Raw genomic sequence first — 20,609 nt, 5'->3', positions numbered from 1 at the left:
ATATCAGATTCTTTCTTAAAATATTCAAACCTTCCTCTACATAAGAGTATTCAGAGACCTACACAAAAGACAATTGGTTAAAAACCCTGTAAACTGCTGCCTACATTATTTAAATGACTAGATCATACAACCCCTATGTTATCTGCTATGGTTGTATTCTTCATTTTTGGGGACAAAGTTACTCTCTATTGTAAAAGAAAAACTCAACCAAATTATTACGATTTTGATCTGATAAATGCAGATCAGACAATATTGACACTAAATCCTTCACCAAAAGTGGAAGCATGCATTTGTGCAAAGGCAAGGCTACCTACAAGGGCCATGACTCTGGCAGTCTGAAGCACTGAGCAGGGCAATGAAACACTCAAACACAGTTAAATAAGCTGCTGGATGTCATTACCAGCAACACAACAAAAGCAAAATACACAGTATCAACCCTTTGCTGTTGAAAACAGTATCTACTGCATCATCAGGCAAGATAGATATATAAACAAAATATTTCAAATGTCAAGTCCCTTCATTTAAACATAAAAAAATTTGTTGAGTGGGTTAACCACAGTAAGAAGTGTCCAAACTATTTGCATTAAACTGCTTACTTAAGACAACATAAAAACCTAGGATTCTAGATTTGCTTATGTCCTTAAAAATATAACTGCAAGAAACCTAAAATTTATTTAAATTTATTTAAATTTATTTTATTTGAATTAAATTTAAACTAAATTAGAACAAAATTTTCAAAGCAATGTAAAGAGCTCTCCAGATCCCTTTTTATGAAAAGAGCAGTTTCTGTCATGGAAGGATTTTAAACAGACCCAAATAGCCTCTAACCTCGTTGCTTGTCAACTGAGGACTACTTGGGGCCCCAGTGTCCTAGATTCAGAGTTATCATCTCTAGAGGGAAAAGAAAAAAAAAAAAAAAAAAGGAGGATCTGTGCTAAATTATCTTTTTTACAAGAAAAATTATGACTGAAAAACTTATCTTTAGTGAAGGTCAATCTGTTATATCCATATAGGAAAGTTAACATTTTACACGAATATCTCAATATAAATTTACACCTAAACTACACAGGATTAATAATGTATATAACATAGCATTTTGTAGAATATGAACAATTTAAATATTAATTTCAAATGCAGTTCAAAGATACTACTTAACAATGCAGATGTACAGCCTCAATGGAAATGATAATTTCTGTTAACATCTTAGCTATATTAGGTGCAGTTCTAACTGCCTTGACTTAAACAAGAAAACAACACAAAAATAATGCAATCCACCTTTCATTGGTAAATATATTTTAAAAAACAAAAGTCTCCCCAATATCAATCTGGGAGGAATAAGGATATTAGTTGATGCATAACATCTACTAACCTTTTTCTCCAACAAATGGCAAAGACCATGTGAAAACATCCATAAAATTTGGTAGCCAGTAAGGATGAGGAGAACAATTGAACTGACGAATATTCATCACATTGTTTTCATATTTTAATACAGCAGCTAAAATGAAATTCAGACATTTCATTTCATTTCATTCAGAAAAGAATGTTTAAAACTTGTGAGTACAACAAATGTAAAGTCAAAGGCATGGCTTAGGTCTATTTATACTGTAGACTAAATAATCCCAGAGGTATTCCAGTCTCTTTCTTTTACAGTATTTACAGACAGGTAACTAATGGAGCACTTTTGGATTTTTACTGTGTATGTTTCACTTTAAGGTACTGGGTACATGTCAATATAGGTCTGTATTATCCTATTTTAGGATAATACATCAACAAAGATTTTTACAAGTCCTGAAAAGATATAATTTCAGTAACTTTGACAAAGCAAATGCAGAACAGAAGTATATTCAGAATATGCAAACTCAGGTTTTATTCTTCCTAAGTGTCTTCCCATGCTATAAACCTGGAGTAAAACCATAGACATTTAGAAGATGAAGGAAAAGAGAAAACATAAAGAAAAAAGCCAGAAAAACAGAAGCATTCTAAAGCTAAACAAGCAGTTAACTACATTTTTCTATACATACACTTTCATCAGACTGGGAATAGCTCATGTGAAAAAGGGTTCTATGAACACAGTATCCATAGAGATAGTAAAAAAATTTTAAAAGCCAGTTGAAGATATTTTTACTTCCCCCTTACTTCGCAATCAGTGGAAGTAACAACAGCTCATCTTTTCCTGTGTACAGTTATTCACCTACAGAAGTGGCATGGGCTGGGGGTGGTTCTTTATAGGTGGGTGGAAGAAAATGCATTTAATAGAAAAAAGGTGTTGGTTTCAAAGGAACACTATTTGAAAATATGGAGATCATTCATTCATCACATATTTGAAATGCCTTCCTTTAACAACGTACTTGAATTTCAGTAGGCTTTATCTCTTATTTCCTTTAATTTAATTCTCATCTATGAATAATACTAATTCACAGCTAAGGTCTTCTCTGTAATTCTGACTTGTAAATCTTTCTCTACACTGTTAAACATGCTTCTCCTGTTCAACCCTACCTCAGCAGAGGATGGAAAAAAATTGATTTCTTGTTTTATACCCCCTTCCTTAATAATTCCAATGGTGATCAGTATTTTGATCAATACTTGCTCTTTCTTGATTTCCTGTATGTGGCCATTATGGGCATTATAATCACAATTAGGACACTCAGATGCCACAACACACAATGCAAACCACCTTCCTTGCCCACTAAAGACAATCAGAGGAGCAAAAACTCATAGAGTAGGGAAACCTTGCCTGACTGGACAGTATCAATAGATATAATCACAAATACTAAATAGCAACAACTTTCTCAATGGAAACCTCTGACCACACTTATACTTCAAGGGACTCCTCTTACAGGAGGTTGCCATTTATGGTTCTTCTTTATAACTTTCATTAATAGATTTTTTTGTCCTTTAGTTTCTTAACTGGCAAAAAAGCTGTTGATATTAGATTATCTAGTTAGACAATTTTATTTTATTATAACATACAATTATTAATAAAAAGTTCTTACCTTTATTATTGTAGACATCCAGGTAATTAGGTGCTGAAAAAATTGTTATTAAAGATGGGAACCCTGTAGTTTGACTTTTCCTGTACATTCTGTAACTGCAAAACCAAACATATTATATTACATCTTACAGAAAATAAACAATTAATTTTTATTTCACATTGTGACTATTTCCTTGAAAGATACAAAGTACTCACCCTGCATCTTGTGCTTCATGTGCTCTAATGATTGACAACAAATTATTATTTTGCAAAAATTCACAAACTGCTGGATAGCTGTGAAATGAAAACAATTATGAGTAAAATATGTTCTCTTAAAATATTCAGGAGTCAGTACTAAAACACCCAACTAGATGATAGCATACTCTCACCTATAAAAGTATGAGCATCCTCTGACTGTATTATGACTGAAATGCTCTGGTGAATTTTCATTTCCAAAATCTTCTGAAGGATCCGACCACAGTAAGTCACACATTGGTCCAAATGCTGGAGGCTCTTTGAATCTATCTAACTGTTTTGAAAGAAAAGGCAACAGCACAAATATTCTTTAAATATTAAATTATTAGGTTTTACACATCTGTTAACCTACATATCCATCAATACCAAGAACTTTTAGAATAAATCCCAACCATATCAAAGAGAAGTAGTTTCTGTATAGTTTTTCCTCTCTTCCTCATGAAATAAGGCACAGGCATGCCAAAAGAACCAAACCTGTTAAGAGCAATAAGATTTATTAGTTGTAAAAAGAAGGGAGATAACTTCCAGACTGATGGATATGTGTAATACAAGGTCAAGATACAAACAAGGAACAAAATGGTCCTTTTTCATGCACATGCCACATCTACCAATCTGGAGACACTACAAGGATTTAGAAAAGAGAAACAGTACAGAAAACAGGAATTATAAAAGAAAAGCATGAATAATTAGCACCAACTAGAAGAGACTAAATATATATTATGAAACAACCCTAAAAGTCCAAACCAACAAAAGAAAAAAAAAAAAACCACCCTGAAACACCCGTCTCCATAATGGATCATTTAACAATGTAATGAAGATGTGACTGGCCCAGCTGTCTAAGATTTTTTCCATACAAGCTTTATTTTTCAGCTCTATCCCTGATGTAATGGGCCGTAAGAATTTTGGGAGATGTCTGCATTTTCTATCTTGTTGCTTCTTTACCGATTTTCACTTGAAACACCTATTTTAGCAGCCTGCAACTTTCCTAGTAACCACAGTCAAAAGTGCAGAAGTTAAGGAGTTAAGTGCATTTGTTAACGTAAAAGGAAAATACCCTGCTTAAGTAAGTTACAGGCAACCAATCTCTGATGTCCCAGAAATGAAAGTAGATATCCCATGTTCAATGTAAAGTTTATTTGGTCTTTATGTAGCTGGAGTTTGTTCACAAGATGATTTTATCCAAGAAATGTAGGAACGGTTCTTTGATGGACAGTGCATTTATCTCACTTCACTTCCCATACCAAAGAAGATGACTTTGATGGTACTAGAGAACACTTAACTCTTCATGACAGGCTTGAAGGGAGGTTTGGTGAGCACCTGGTGAATTTGAGTCTAACGCTCCATAGGAATCCATTCAAATATGGAACCAGCAGTAGTGCCAAGCTCTCTCATGCCCTGGAAAATCAGAGCTCCCGAGGCTGCCACCTGTAACATAAGTGGAGAGGTCCAGATCTTTACAGATTCCTGCCAGATAATAGTAAGGCAGGTATTAACTGAAGTTGTTGTTGGAATTTATTCAGTATTAAAAATCCTGTGGTTTAACATTTCCCACACTGGATGATAAACCTGGTATGGAGTATTTCTTCCAGATTGAAGAAGTCAGTCCATCAACTTCTGTAAGTACCTGAATTTCTGTAGATTAAACCATCAAGTTTTTAAACCTCCAGCAATAAATTTGGGTCCAGAAGCTAACAGAGGCATTCAGACAAGGAAGTTTCAACTGTTTGCTGATTGATGTTTCCTGTAATACAGAAGGCTGAAAGTCTAAAAAACATTTCTATAAATTTTTCTTTACTCTTCAAGGATTTTCCTTATGACTTTAGCCAAATAGAGACATTATAAATATAAGTTTTGGCTGCCTGCAATTAACACACCTCTCTCCCAAACTAATTTTTCATAGCACTAAAACAATAATGCAGCTATTTCCGGAAGTAAGGTCAGTTTGTAAAAAATAAATATACTTACATACACTTATACATATACTACATATACTTACATACACACCAAATCAGTTTCTTCTTCACTAGACAGTCTACTAACTGGCACAGTTCTCAAGATATCTCAAAATTTAAGGAAATGTCATTTCAAGCTACTCAACCCAGACTGCATACATCAAATCAGAATTATCAATTTAAGGGTTTATCCATTACTGGCACAGCAAGAAAGTTAAAGGACACGAGTAAATTCAAAATACTTGTTACTGATTTAACTATTTCTGAATGTGCTTTGACTATAGTGAAACAGAATCTCAATACGAACCGGCTCAACATTTTTCTAAATATGATTTAAGGTAACTGAGAAAGACAATTTTCAAGAGTAAGAATCAATATGCCTCCTGTTGAAACAAAACTATGTAGTATATTTTTAAAATACATTAATAAAATTTTTAATGTATAAATATACATTTTAAATATGTTTTTTGTAAAACATTTAAATCTAAATTATTTTCTAGGTACTATGCAGTCAGGACAACTAAAGTGACATGTATTATACCTCCACATGGATGTTCCAATTCAGAAGTACCAAAACCTGAGAGACAGATTAAGGTACAGCAAATTAAAACAATTTTACTTTAGAAGCAAAAGACCTTCACAGAAGTTTCACACACAGACACCAGTTTTAATTAATCTGTCCTAATTTTCTTGAGAACTATCACCTAATAAAGCCTAAAGAACAACACGAAGGCCAGTGAAGAGTGGCAGTTATCTTACTTATTACTGAACAAAAGGAAATTTCAGCAGGCCACAGAAAGGAAGCTAGGTATTACAAAGACAGATTGCCAGTTCTGCTGCCATATACTTCAAGGCAATTTGGTGACCAAGTTTTATTATCACCAAAAGCTAAACAAAAGAGGGACCACCTGTTGTAAATGAGAAAAAAAATTCTTTGTCTCTTTTTTGGTGTCCCCATAATCTTACCCGGATACTTCCTTCTTTCTAAAATGCTAGGTTTAAAAATCACAATTCCTGGCATTTTGTTTCAGGAGAAGTCTTCGCAGTGTAAATGAAGTCAACTAAACATCATCTCTAAGTTGATGGACATGTGTCTGAAAGAGACACTCTTTACCAAGACAATCAGAACATTTGTGGAACTGTTATTAGTAAAATCAAAATCAGACTACTCCAAGTTTCACAAACTTCCATTTTGGCAGAAACATGAAGTACCTAGAACAACCTTTCCAGTTAGGATTCACTGTCATGCCTAGAATCATAGCTGTCCTCTTCTGGAAGTAAATTTATGACAGCAAAAATAATAATTTAAATGGTATAGTTTAATCACATCCCTCCATGTCAATACTGATGAAAGACTTCATCCAGAAGAAATTGCACCTTGCACAGAATTGTTCTTTTTTTTTCTTAGGTGATTCCTGCACTATTTATAGAGCTGTGATTTCCCTTTTATGCCAGATAATTATGTCCTTGCAGCAAAGACCTCTCCTTAGTAAGACCTTCTGCTAATAAACCAGAAGGAATAAATAAACCTAGAATATTATACAATTGTCTTGATTGCTTACAGAAGTAATTTCACACACCACATTTGTGCGCCAAGTATATGATTTTTCCCTAGATATAAAATAAGCCTTTCACATCACTCATTTAATTTGAATACATTGAAAATATCAGTGCGTGTCAGACTCTAATGCAGCTATTGAAGCGGCTGCCAATCCACGACTAGCGCCTTTTTCAGGTTATCAGATGATTCTTTAAAACAGAAAAGGCCCAAGGAACAGTTCTATTAACACTGCCTTACATTTATAAATGTGTTTTTCATCAGAACAAAATACAATGCAGATTTTCATATATGCATATAAACATTTCACCCTAATGTAGCCTGTAACATTACAAAAGTACATCTGAAAGTACAGGCCAGGACAAGCGATTACCTTTCAGTTAAATTTACTTGACACTTTGAAACCTGATTAACTGCAAGACTGAGACTAACAGAAAAATGAATCACAATCCTGTTATGACAGTGGTTTTCCAAAGTGTTTTTCCAGAATATGTTTTCTTTACATTCCTTTCCAAAAAGCTTTGGCCATGCTTCTTTTCATCTGTATAGTGAAAAGCGTTAAGGCTTTGTGAGAATGGCACTGTTTAGTCTCTTAGCTTTCTTATTTTCCTTTCTCTGCACAATGCATTTGGATTTCTGTAACGTTAGTATTTGCTTTGACAATGCAATGTGCCTCACTACATTTTCCCACTTACACTGATCTTGTAAATATACTTCCTCTCTGTTTCTACCATTTTCTTCTCCTCTTATATCACTCTGCTTGGCAGTGTAATATCTGTAAGTGAAATAAACTGACATTTGAGGCTCTGAAATGGTCAAAAATCCCTAGTGAATAAATACAGTGAATTAAAATTTGAGATTCAACTACACTGCCTATAAATTTAAGGAGAGGTCAAAAAGAAAAATGAAACACAAATAAAGGTGAAAATTCTAAGAAAATGGGAAATGTAATTAACGAAGATAAAAGGACAAAATAGGCTGCAATACATACTTTTATACACTATAAAAGCAATTTAGAAGCATGCTTTTACTTTCTCTGTGACATTGACATCTTTTTACAAACAGGTCCCCATGTATCTTCTTCCATGTGTGGATAAACCATGTTCTTTCTTCCATCCTTACCTATAATCCCAAAGCTTTCTTAGAACCACCAACAGATATTTTAAGATGAAATCATCTACATTTTAGCTGTGCCTAATCATAACAGGAATGGTTTTGATTTCCAAGTGCAGCAGATGTCAGCTAAGTTAACTTCAGGAAGTCTAAAGAAGTATGCAAAAAGGAAAGCAATAGTCTTTGAAAATTCCTATCTGATACCATCTCCACCTGACGAGTCATCCATGCAAGTAGAAACCACGTTATTAGAAACAGATACCTCATGTCATCACAGTCTTCTGCCCTTTAAATTGCACACCACTATTTAGTGTTTCTATTGTATGATTTTAAAAGAACTTTTAAATTCTTATTATTAATATACTCAGCACATTGGATACAGTGAGAAGTACTCCTCAACTGCTACTCAAATACCTACTAAATCTGCCATTTTAAATAGCAATCTGAATTTCTGTTAAATATTGCAATATCTCACTTTGTCAAAAATAAAACCCACATATTTAAGACAGTAAAAAATTTTCAAAGAAATTTGAGAATGACTGAAATAAAGTTAGATACAGTAAACAATTTTAAAACTACAATTAATTTCAACAAGTTTTCTCCTGGAAGCCGTGAGAACACTAGCTCTTATCTAGAAAGAAATACAATGTATTATTTTGATTGGATTTGAAACTCTTCACATGCACCACCTGTCTCAAAACACTGTGTGGGGATTTTGAGGGCTCTTTCTTGTGTGTGTTTTGTAACAGTCCCAGCTATGCCAATGAAGCCTATGAATGGAAAATGCACTAGATAATCCATGAGATTTTAATTATGATACTGCTTAGCCTACATTTCAGTTCCTGATTTACACTTCAACAAGAGACAAGAACAGAAAATGTACTGACAACTTCATAAAGATGACTTTGTATAGCATCATATAAATATCTCTATTTCTGCTTATTTTTAAATACATGAAATACTCACTCTCCTAATGTCATCTAGTGTATTAATTTCTGGTGAAAGTCCACCATGAACACAAAGAAATTGTTGATTTAAGAGAGCAGCAAGAGGGAGACAATCAAAAGCTTCCATACAAGCATCATAGACTCTTTCAGAGTACTTTATTTTACCTGCAAGAAAGAAAATAGAAATCATTAAAAAATCTGTAATATATGAAGTAATCTAGTGGATCATGGTTATAAGAACATATATCAAAGTGAATGCTTAAAAAACCCAAAACAATGAGTATCTTGGGGTTTAAATGAGGTTTTCCAAACACCCCAACAGCAAGCACATTTCCAAGACATATTTTCTTCCAGAACTATAAACCATTTTCACTTCTTCTGTTAGCTCAAGTGTGAAGAAACTATTTTTGTTTAAAAAAAAATTATCTGAATTATTTAATATTTTATACAACTAGCATACTTCAGTATAAAATACTACTAAGAAATTTGTGAATTTACAGTGAAAAACTAGGAACTGATTATAGATTACATCATTTTTATCTACATCAAAGAAGGCTTTACCAGGCCAAATGATCCATTTATCATAGGATCAATACCTATACCAATCTTCAAATGGAGAGGTAGCTTACACCACCAAAGAGTTATCTTACTAGTATAGCTGAAATATATCCTCCAAACGGAAAAATCACTCTTCAATAGGGACTTTTTGCTTGCTTTATACCTCTGCTCTGCAAGTTACTCTGCACTCCTGACTACAGCAAAATTATTGTCCTCTCTAGGACTTGAAAATCAAGATTGTTACATCAAAATTTACTCCTCAATATATATTTACAGCCAGCTCTCCTCTTGTACTCCAAGGCCACATTGTAGAATTGCAAGCAATTCTACAGAAGTCAATAGGGCCTCCAGATGTTTGTAAGGCCTTAATTAAACTAATAGACAAACATCTTTCAAGAACAATGACAGACTATAGATCAGTAGGTTGGAAGTAACTAATTTCACTTTCTTAGACAGTACTTACATTCTTGCTTAAAGGTAAAATACTCTGTTAGGTGTCTGCATTCATGGTTGCCTCTCAAAAGAAACAATGTGCTTGGGTAAAGAATTTTCAGGACCCATAAGTAGAGCACACACTGTTGAGAAAACAGGATAACCAGTAAAATACACTAGTCTATGTGAACTTTAAAAATTATTACTAAGAAACACTGAGTAAGGATGTTAACAGTTTCAAAAAGCAGGTACTGCTTAATGTGCCATTTTAAAATAGCATTATTTCCCCAAGTCCAGTTCTGGACATGAGTTATGCAAATTTCTTATTACTTTTCCTAATAATAGCCACACACAATGCTGAAAAAAAATATTTGTGTTTGCTGGATATTCAATAATAAAATAAACACAGCAGAATTAAACTGTAAAATTCTTTCATCTAGACAAATACTCTGTGTGTTTCTGCCTAAAATCTGGTATAATTTATGATTCTAAACACTGGCATAAGAAGAAAAGCAGACATTTATTAACAGAGACTAGAAAAAAAAGCCCTGACAAAATAATTTCCCTTAAGGTTAGATACATCATTTGGATACAATTTTTAAACTACAAACGGACAGAGTAAATTATCCTTTCCCAAACACTGGGGAAGCTAATTGCTTTTTCAGTGTACAAGCAGCAAAGTCAAAGAATTACAGTCATTTTCCATCTATCATTATTACTGCAACATCAGCAGCAAACCCTCAAAAAGAGCTAAGAACATGCACAATTTTTTCAGTTTAGAATCTGTTACTACCCAGCAGTTCTGAATGCCCAAAATCTATTTCATAAATTTCAAATCTAATTATTGTATTAACTGAGCACAGAAATCTCAAAACCCCACAAATTTTGGAGTTCATTGAAGTCACATGCAAGCTGTTACTATCACTGTTCTTAATCAATACCGGTACCCTGAAGCTACCATTCCTCAAAGTTATTTTGCATAGAAAAGCAGAGTACATGAAAGGAAGAAAGAAAACAAATGGACATTTTTAAAAAAACACTGCAAACATTGAGAAACACATCAAAAACTTTTAATGTGAAGTTTAGCTAAATTAATTACTGAATTTTTATCTCCTTAGTGAAAATATGCAAAACCAATCTTTGTTCAGAAGTTTTTTTAAGTGTAACAGTTGAAAAGCTGTTCAGAAGTTTTTTTAAGTGTAACAGTTGAAAAGCTTTCATACCAGGTTTTGACATATTAACATATAAAATTAATATGTAAATGCCTTTTTCAAGGACAATTATATTATTTGTAATTATCACAAACCAGCAAAGAAGATCAAATTAATAAATAGGGAATGTCTATTGAAATTTTTCCTTAAAGATGACTTGGAGGCAATCGCTCTTGCTGCATCTCCTGTTTATCTACCATCTCTAACAGTCCCAAAATGCATTGTGCATGCCTTTCACAGCACACACCCACACACTGTTAGAACTGCAACACTTTAATGCAGAAATGAAAGAACATTACATTGTGACTTGCAAGACATTATTTCAAATGGTATGTCATTCATTAGATTTGGAATTTATGAAGATTCCAAGCTGAGGCACTTCCTAGGCTGGTTCCAGAAGAACATTTAACTTAAAAACCATGCTCTGAAACTAACTGATGTGAATAAGTGACTATCTTTGAAATGTAGCACATTTTCATGCTGAAAATTAAAAAAATATTTAAATTCAAAGTAATTGAAAAATTAAAGGCAGAAACACAGGTCATCCTTAGGGAATATCTGTATTTGCTCTAACAATGTTTGTAGAGAAAAATATTAATAATTATTAAAAACGATTTGATTATCTAAATAAAAGTAATTTCTTTTATAAAAATAAACAGATAAAATATTAAACAGATAATAATATCACAAATAATTAAAAGACCTTGCAGTCATGACTAACCTGTTCTCCATAAACATATAAACACATCACCAGACAAGCAGTAGTATGTATAATAATGTAAAAGAATTCAACTTTTAGAAAACTAGCTAAAGAAAGAGGAGACAAAATGAGGAAATCTGGCATTTCAACAGGACAGTCTAAATGACTGGCTGACATCCTCCTGTAAACAGGCCTTTATCATAGAAGAAGGCACAGCAATGAAGAACACATTCAAATGTTAAAGCCGACCTGAAATTTCATTTGAAAACTTAAGTGAAAGTTATGTGCTTATAAAAAAATTAGGACAGAACAGATTAATATATTAATTTACCTCTATACTAAAATAACCTCTGTCTACATAGTCACCGAGGAAGAGGTATCTTGTGTTAGCAGGTGATCCTCCCACTTCAAACAGCTTCATTAGATCAAAGAACTGGCCATGAATATCACCACACACTGCAAGCAAAAATTTTATTCAAATTAATTTTTAGAATATCTAATGGAAAAGTTACCAAGTTATAGTTAACAGACACAAAGTACTTGTAAGTAAGAAGAAAGGCAGGTATAAAGTTGGAATAATAGAAATCTTTCAAAGTTCCCCCTTTGCTTTTCATTGAAGTGTTGACTCCACTACCTGTGACAGTACTGATGATATCCCTGAATCCAGGAGATTGAGGGATATTTTTCCAACACATTTAATGCACTGAGCACTGAGGTCTTGAAAGCTGTCAGCACCTCTTTAATGTCCACACCAACTCCTTAAGCATCTTGGCAAATTCTCCTTGGTATGTGTATTTGAAAATGCTTGCTGCTTCACAACAATTTGCTGAGTCCATGTGAACTTGAAAAAAGCAGGGAGTGTACTTCTGTTTCTGAGTCAGACTAACATACTTTTAAATAAAATCATATATTCTCCTTGCTCAGTTACTTTTCTCCTTCAAATAACCATGTTCATTATTTCAACAGTGGATTTTTCCTGTGTTTTTAAAATATGAAAAGGGACAAGACCAGTGGTCAGCAATCAAAGGCAGAAGTGCCAAAGATAGCAGCAGATGGGAAGTCTTTAGGGAGCACACAGCAAAACCAGGTCACCTTACAACTTTAAAAAAGTAATTAAAAAATATGTGAAAGGGACAACTGCTCTTATCTCCTCTTTCCCACAGGAGTTCCCAGTTCAATGGAAGTCAGGAGCCACCTTCTCACTTCGTAAGTACATAAGATGTCACTGGTAACAATTAAGGAATTTGAGAGACTATGCCTTTCATTGATGCAAAATGTCACCAATCAACTGACAAATAGCATCTTCTGACTTCTTAGAGTTTATCAGTAAAATCTTCGGGGAAAAAAGTTGTCCTAATTTTGGAAAGAAACACTGGATATGGCACACCACATTTTTGGTTGCTATTCCCTTAGAGAAGACCCTTTGTTATCACAACCTATAAAATGAGATTAAACAGAATGTGCACTCTTTTATGTCTCTCTCTTTAAGATTTCTACTCAAACACTGAAAGAACTTCCCTCCTTTTTAAGTTGCTAATATAACAATTACGTGTATATATAGAAATACAAAAAAATGAAACAAACTTTAATTTTGATTTTATCTGGAACTTTAAAGGACTCTGAGCCAGAGGACAGTCAGCCACTTAGTAGTTTCCACCATTTCAATATTTTTCTTTTTTTATGTATGTCAACAATAATAGTGATGCATTGATGTAAAGTTTTCATTTACCCAATACTAACAAATAACAAGCTGATGCCCTAAAAGAAGCTTTCAGACACTAATTTTGTAAGTCCATTTAGAAGAAAAACATGTTCAGATTAAAGAAAATCTGATTTGAACATAAAAAGCAAATGTACTTTCATTATTATAAATAATAGACATGCAACATAGCTACTTTCTATAAGTCTATATTGTTTATAAATAAAAGTATTAAAGGACACCAATCCCAACTTTCACCAGGTAAAACAGAAACAGAACTGTTCAAACTATGAAAATACTCAAGAAAACCCTGAAAGTCAATTTTGTATCCCAGGGGCTCTGGCCCTAGTGTCAAAGATGCTAAAACAATCTTTATCAGTACCACTGCTCTCACAAGAAGGTGGTTTTACATGCAGACACCAGTCTCACTTACAGACCAATATAAAGGTGTATTTTTCACTAAGAATCCCAGCTCACAGGATGTGTTTCAAACCACAATATTAGCTTCTCTTCACATATTTACGTTTCAAAATTATCCTGAGTTCAGGTAGATGCCTTTTTAATACTGAAGGAATTAGAAATCCGCATTTCAACTGCATTTAACTACTTCCTTCTTTTTTTCCTAATTTTAATACCATTCCTACTAGCTTTTTCAATTGGTTTAATGCCTTCATTTTGCACAACAATGTGCAGACTGTTAAGCAAATGCAGTTGTGAGGGATAATTCAGTAGGACTAACAGAGAAATTCTAACAGAGTAATTTTAAGACAAATTCTACTACTGAAAAAATCTCGCTTTTTCAAATTTAATTATCTATGAAATTACCTAGAAATATTACCTGTGATTGGAGCTTCAACTTCTATCATAGTTTTTTCCCTCCGTAATATTGCAGCACCCTCATTGATGATTCTAAGTGCAATTTCTTCATCCACTCGACCTTCCTTTATCAAGTGGTTCTTCAAAATGTCAACCCTTGGTCTTCCATCTGTGTCAAACACTTCCTCAGATGTCAAGCGATGCGTTGGTGGAAAAGGGACAGCTAAAATTGAAAAAGAAGAAACAGTAGTCATGACACTGCTATGTGAAAAATAGAATTCATCTAGGAACGGGGATCTATTATGGAATAGCTGCTATCCCAATTAGCAAACTTGTTGTTTCACCAAGCAATTTTATGACGTTGTTAAAATCTGGACAGAATAGTGCTATCTGTTTATGAATTAAAAAAAATAAATATCTATACTAGGCAAGGTTGTAGACATTATAAAACAGAGGTAGAAGGCATAGTAATATGTACAATACCTGGAAGAGTCAAAACTGACTTTGCAAAGGGAAATAATCTTTCTGCAATATACCACCATTCTCTGAAGGACTCATGAAGTGCTGGTGATGCAGGATTATCCATTTAATAGCCACTCAGACTTTGAAAAACATTTAAAATTATCTCAGACCAAAAAAACGCACCAAAAAACCTCAACCAAACAAAAAAAAACCCAACAAAACAAATGCCAAGCTAGCAAGAAAAGGATTCAATACTGTTCAAAAGACTAGAAATAAAAGGAGTCAGTAAGAAGTGTTGGGGCCAAAGCAGGCTCAGCAACTGCCCAGACAGCACATTTGGCAGTCTTTAGTGGTTCAGTTACTGCACAAGTGAAGTACAGATGTGAGCCATGAAAAAAGAGGATACTTCAAAATTGCCACTAAGCAATGTCATGGCACTCAGGATGTTACAGGAAATAAAACTCATCTGACCCTGTTCTCTCCTCAAGCATACTTCTGTTGAAACAATGACCTAAACAGAAGCAAAAACATTGTGTTTCTCACCATTTAAATACTGAATGCTAAAACAGAAAAATGGGAGGAGCACATCTATTTGACGATAAGAACTAGTAGCATGAATAGACTTGTAGACAGACTATTCATATTTATTTTCTTACCCTCTGAAGTTAAACTTTACATTCCAAAAATCAATGCTTAGATACTGAAACATTCCCTGACTTCATTTAAATAGATTTCTAGATTACACATTGCTATCATTCTGTTTTATGAAGTAGCAAATGTCTATCAATAAAACACCTGATGTATAAATCATACATATTGGTCACTGAGATTAAATTATTTTAGAAAATAAACTACAGATAGGTCTGCTATTCCTTATAAAAGTTTCTAGGTAGGAAGAAGCTGCAAAATGTGCCTCTATATAGTGTAGAATGAATTCACCAGTTTTTTGTGGACATAAAGTATTTGCTTAACAAAAGGGAAATGATATGCCTTTCCTTCAGCCTCCTCTATCAGCAATTCAAGTTTCACTCAGGAATGGTAAAATTCCATTTAGTCCAAATGTTACTAAACTTAACTAATCTAAGATATCAAAAGACAATCACTTCTGTTCCATGCACAATTATTTAAAAACAAAAATCTGGCTCTGAAAATAGGAATTAAGTATTCTGACAAAATAAATTTATCTAATTTTTAAAAGCACTTAATTATGTCCACGCAAGAATCAATTCTAATATTCAATGCTTTTCTGAACTTAACTTTCCAACCTTCAGATTCTCTTAATATTATTTTTTACATTATTTGGAAGTTTATATCAATTTGTATGTGAATTAGTTTTAGGCTCTTTCTTGCCCCACTTTTTTTAATACATTATTTGTGGGCCCACAACTGCCTTCAGCAATTCAAAGTTGAGCTCATCTTTATAGGAGAGACCAGACAACTCACAAAGGCTTCTCCTGCTTGAATTCCTTCTGAGGCATTAAAAATCTCACACACCTTCCCAAAACCAAAGTCAGACACCTCCAAAACACTGTTTTTAAGAACTGTACTTCATTAATCCTAGTATTATGCAGACCTACTTAGGTGAAATATGACTGTTTTGTTCTTTTTGGAGGTTTTTTGGGGTAGATGCAGGGTGTGGCAGAGAATGGTCTGCTGAGGTGCTGTTCTTCATTCTCTTAAGTGCAAATCATTACTACCTTACTACAACTACCAATGGCTGCAGAGTTCAAGAAGACCTCTTCCTTGTGGCAGTTCAGGTATTTCAGGGGTTTTAAGTCCATGGTCTATGAAATTTTCTTCTCTTAATAAAGCTCTTATGTCTACTAACAAAATAAAGCTTTGTCTATCAAATTATATTCTCTGGGAGGCTAAAAAATCCGCTGTTTTACTCCAGTGTCAAGATCTGTCTCAAATTATTTGAATTAATATACTTACAAAGACTCAGATTTAAACCTCTCTATCCAGGGTTTGTTATCCATAATGCCCAAAATCCCCAACTGTGGTATGAGAAATAATTAAGCATCTCTTAAGTTGTATTTGCTTCATGAAAAAATGGAGTCTTGAGACTAGTTCCTCAGAGTTTTACAATATCCTTTTCACACAATACATGTATTTTCCCATTGCTCAAGAATGATTTCTTAAGAATAATTTTCAGAGAGGGCAGAATAAAATATGGCTAAAGATTTTAGTCATGATCTGCATCACCCAGTAAATAAAAAGTAACACTTTTTAGAAAAACTGTTTCTTTCCATTTTATACTTTTTGTTCTAGCAAAAGTTAACACTGTATTTGAGTGCATACCTTTGAAATATATTGCAACTGCTTTTAATAGGTAAAGGAGGATGATTTTTGAAGCATGTAGACAATTTCTGCAAACTAATGGGTTTAATTAAACCTTTGATGAAGTAGTCATAGAATGTTATAGCCTAAGGAAAAAGAATTGCAGCATGATGTGTTCCAAGACACAAATATAATCCATGTTTCAAAGTCTTTGTGCACAACCTGTGCTCTCAGGACTGTAACAGAATGGTAATTAAGAGGAATTACCCTAAGGAAATAACATGGTGTTGGGCACTAAAGGATTCTCTTCTTCTATTCCCAGCCAAGATAAACAATAGAGAATTATCTACAGATGAATCTCTGAAGTAATACACACTGCAGTACAAAATAACAGATTATATCTTATTAGTAAAAGTATAGATGTTAATAACAAATGTAACACATCATGATTTACAACCACAGACAAGATTTTCTAAAACAAACCATTGCTTACTAGTCAAAATTAATCAATTTCACTTAAAAAATATATACAGATGATATAATTTTAATATATTGATCAAAAAATGTAAACAGTAGTGCTGAGGAAGAAAACAGTGAGTAACTTTTGGGACTTGTTAATGAAAATATTTTGATGGCTTTTTATTACTAATTGAATATACATTAACAAAGAGGAAAAAAACACCTTTCCTTTCTACTGCAGTACTAATAAGAAATACAAAAAGCAAAACCTCTAAGCCCAGTTCTACACTGACTTTCTACAAGCCTCTGGGTACATCGACACCTTACAATAAAGCATCCTGTAGAGATTCAAAGGTTAGCACCAATCTGAAGGGATAAATTCCCAGGATGTAGTAAGAAGTTCAAAGGAGAAAAACTACACTAGTGTGGCACTTTTCCCAATATAATAAACCCTGCTGAGAGGTGCAATATGGTAACTAATACAAACACGCTACTTCCAGATCCAGAGCAGATCTCACATTGCTTAGTAACTAAATACAATAGGAGCTAATAAAATCTCACAGTAGATACTGGAAATTTAAAACACACTGATATATATGCCCATTGTAATAACCTCAGTTAAATCTGGCTTGTATCAGGAGACACACTGTTGGAACATGCTCATGAAACAAGATGAGATCAAAGCCCCTAGACTAATGTAAGAAAAAGCATCAGGGATCAACCATACAAGGTATTCTACTTTCACATGCAAAATTGTTTCTGTTCTTATGACTGTAAAACTTAAATTATTCTTTTTCTCTCTTTTTCACAGTGAAAGAAAATTAGCCATACCTCCTCTATCATCAGGAGCCCATGGTATGTTTCATTAATTTAATTTTGGCCATTAAAATCCGCTCAATATCCCAGACTGCATTTTCTATTTCACGAATGTTTTTGATTTCACAGATAAAGTCTCACCTCACATTACTAAGGTTACTAAGATACTACAGACATTCTGTTTGCAAGGAATTTGTTGTTTTGATGATAGGTATAAATGAAACAATATATATAATGCTTGTCTCCACCAAGTGCATAATGTAGCAATACAAGCATGATGTTCTGTGAAAAGGAAGGCCAAATTTCTTCATTTTCTCAGCAGGTTTATTACCATGATATGAAAATGTGGTTTTTCTGCTGTTTAGTCACCTTTTGTGGTCTTTTAGTTTTATAAATGCAATGCCTCAGGAGAATCACAAAGCCTAACACCTACTTACATCTTTCTGTTTGTCCCTGGAGTTTTCACACCTGTGCCAACATCTCTACAGAAGTAAAAGATGCAGCACCCATAACTGCTCTGAGGACAGAATATATCCAATTATTCTTCTGCATTGGCAGAACAGATTTGAAAAGAAATAGCATAAAGGCATCACAGATGGTCTGTGGACCAGCAACCTTGAAAATACTAAGACAAGAGCAAATAGACAGCCACATCTACTGGAATCAGAAAGCTACAATCAAAAGCTGACAAAAAACCACAAGTTACCCTATTCACCTCAAGCAAAAAAGCACAGATCCAGCAATGTGCAAATTAGCAAATTTTGCTAATTTGCAAATTAGCAAAATTATCCCCAAGTTTCTTTGAATGCAAGGCACCTGCTATATTAGCCAGCATTCTAGAAGCAAGGAATAATGGTCCTGCAAACCTTGAAACCAAACAACCCTACTGAAGGTACTATTTATTTCATCCTCACTTATCACGTACTTGTAGTCTCAAAAGTTTCACAGGGTTTTAAATCTGAAATAAAACATTTATCTTGTATGCCATGGTGCATTCATTCATCTTTTATACTGTGCAGTTTTTCAATTAACTTGGCTCATGATTTTGGAAGTTCCTCACAGGAAAAATATAATTATTTGTTTGAAAAGTATTTAAAGGTACTCCTGCCATTAAAATGGCCATACTGTGTTATGCCAAAAGATTACTTAGTGCTTAAATGAACTTGCCAATGATGGATGCATAGATCTTTCCCTCTCCGTACTCTGTTTTTGAAACAGGGTGGTTTATGGATTTTCTCTAGAGTTTCATCCAGACCACCATGTTTATGACCACTGCTAGACCTCTTTTCCAATATTTTGTCCAGATTCTGAATAGACACTTTCATAGTTTTTGTCTCTACTACACCTTATTGCTACAAATTCCACAATTTGAATTACATGTTATGTGAAAAGATATTTCAGTTTTCTATTTTGTTTGGTACTGCATTTCTCCTTTTCACAGGCAGACAAGTATTACAGTTCTTTCCTGTTCAACTTTTATATTAAATACCATTCATAATGTAAGAAATACATAACTCTATTCAACCATGCCTTTTCCAAGTCAGAGACTTGCCATCTTTGTCATTCCACCTCCCCCAAAAGCCACACTGTACTTCTGAACATATTTTTAGATAAAGAAAAAAAATCAGGAAGATGGAACAAAACTAGGTGCTGTTGTTCAAGATGCACATATAACATAACATAACATAACATAGCATAACATAACATAACATAACATATAATGGCATGATGATGCAATCTCTTTTTTCTAAATTGGTCATCTAATATTCCCTGAATTCTTATCAGACCACTGACTGCCACTGCACTAACATTTTCAGAATATTATCCATACAGATTCTAATATTTCTTTCCCAACTTCACTATGTTTAAAAAATAATTGTTCTGTCCTTTGTAGGGTCTGCTCTTTCTCTTAACAGCATCTCCTACAACTTCTTTATAAGGCACTCAGTCTAACAAGAGCTTACTGAAGCATCTCTGCTGTCCTGGGTAAGTGTTACTATTTGCCATTCACTCTGTTTTCTAAAGAACTTGTCAACACATTTAAAGAGCATAGATGACAGATGTTAACCTCCCTCCACCGTGGGAGTTTATCACCTATTCACATCCTTTCTCTCCTAAATAATTTTGATCCAGACAAGGATATTGCCTCTTCTGCTTACTTTAAACACTTCAGTGAAGAAACATGATGAATACTTTTGCCTGGATCAACAAGCTAACTGGCTTCTTCAAAATATTCTAACTATTTTTCTTCATTTTCATCTAGGAAAACTGTACCAACTCCTCTTAAACACTGTATTTCCTGGGGATATAGTTATGCCACTCTTTTTTTTAAGTGCTATGAATCTGTTTAAACTAAATTTATTGATATACAGCTGTCCAG

The 20,609-nt window shown here is 33.7% G+C and overlaps 1 protein-coding gene across 7 annotated transcripts in view; it reads right to left on the bottom strand.

Annotated features, from left to right (window-relative positions):
- PPP3CB (protein phosphatase 3 catalytic subunit beta) overlaps nucleotides 1-20,609 on the bottom strand; it is a 47,011-nt gene that overhangs the window by 21,775 nt on the left and 4,627 nt on the right. For all 7 annotated transcript variants that reach the window (XR_001522480.2, XM_033515664.1, XM_019007187.1 and 4 more), the window contains exons 2-9: nucleotides 14,235-14,435; nucleotides 12,029-12,153; nucleotides 9,818-9,929; nucleotides 8,816-8,961; nucleotides 3,361-3,500; nucleotides 3,188-3,265; nucleotides 2,994-3,088; nucleotides 1,370-1,495 (exon numbers count right to left, since the gene is read on the bottom strand). Coding sequence is in view for 6 of the 7 variants with exons in the window: in XM_033515664.1 (XP_033371555.1) it covers nucleotides 1,370-1,495; nucleotides 2,994-3,088; nucleotides 3,188-3,265; nucleotides 3,361-3,500; nucleotides 8,816-8,961; nucleotides 9,818-9,929; nucleotides 12,029-12,153; nucleotides 14,235-14,435 (1,023 nt within the window). In the remaining variant the exon portion in view is untranslated. The remainder of the gene's footprint in view (nucleotides 1-1,369; nucleotides 1,496-2,993; nucleotides 3,089-3,187; nucleotides 3,266-3,360; nucleotides 3,501-8,815; nucleotides 8,962-9,817; nucleotides 9,930-12,028; nucleotides 12,154-14,234; nucleotides 14,436-20,609) is intronic.

Source organism: Parus major, chromosome 6, assembly GCF_001522545.3.
Source record: "Parus major isolate Abel chromosome 6, Parus_major1.1, whole genome shotgun sequence".
NCBI classification, from domain to species: Eukaryota; Metazoa; Chordata; class Aves; order Passeriformes; family Paridae; genus Parus; species Parus major.
This window is presented reverse-complemented; position numbering and strand designations above follow the sequence as displayed.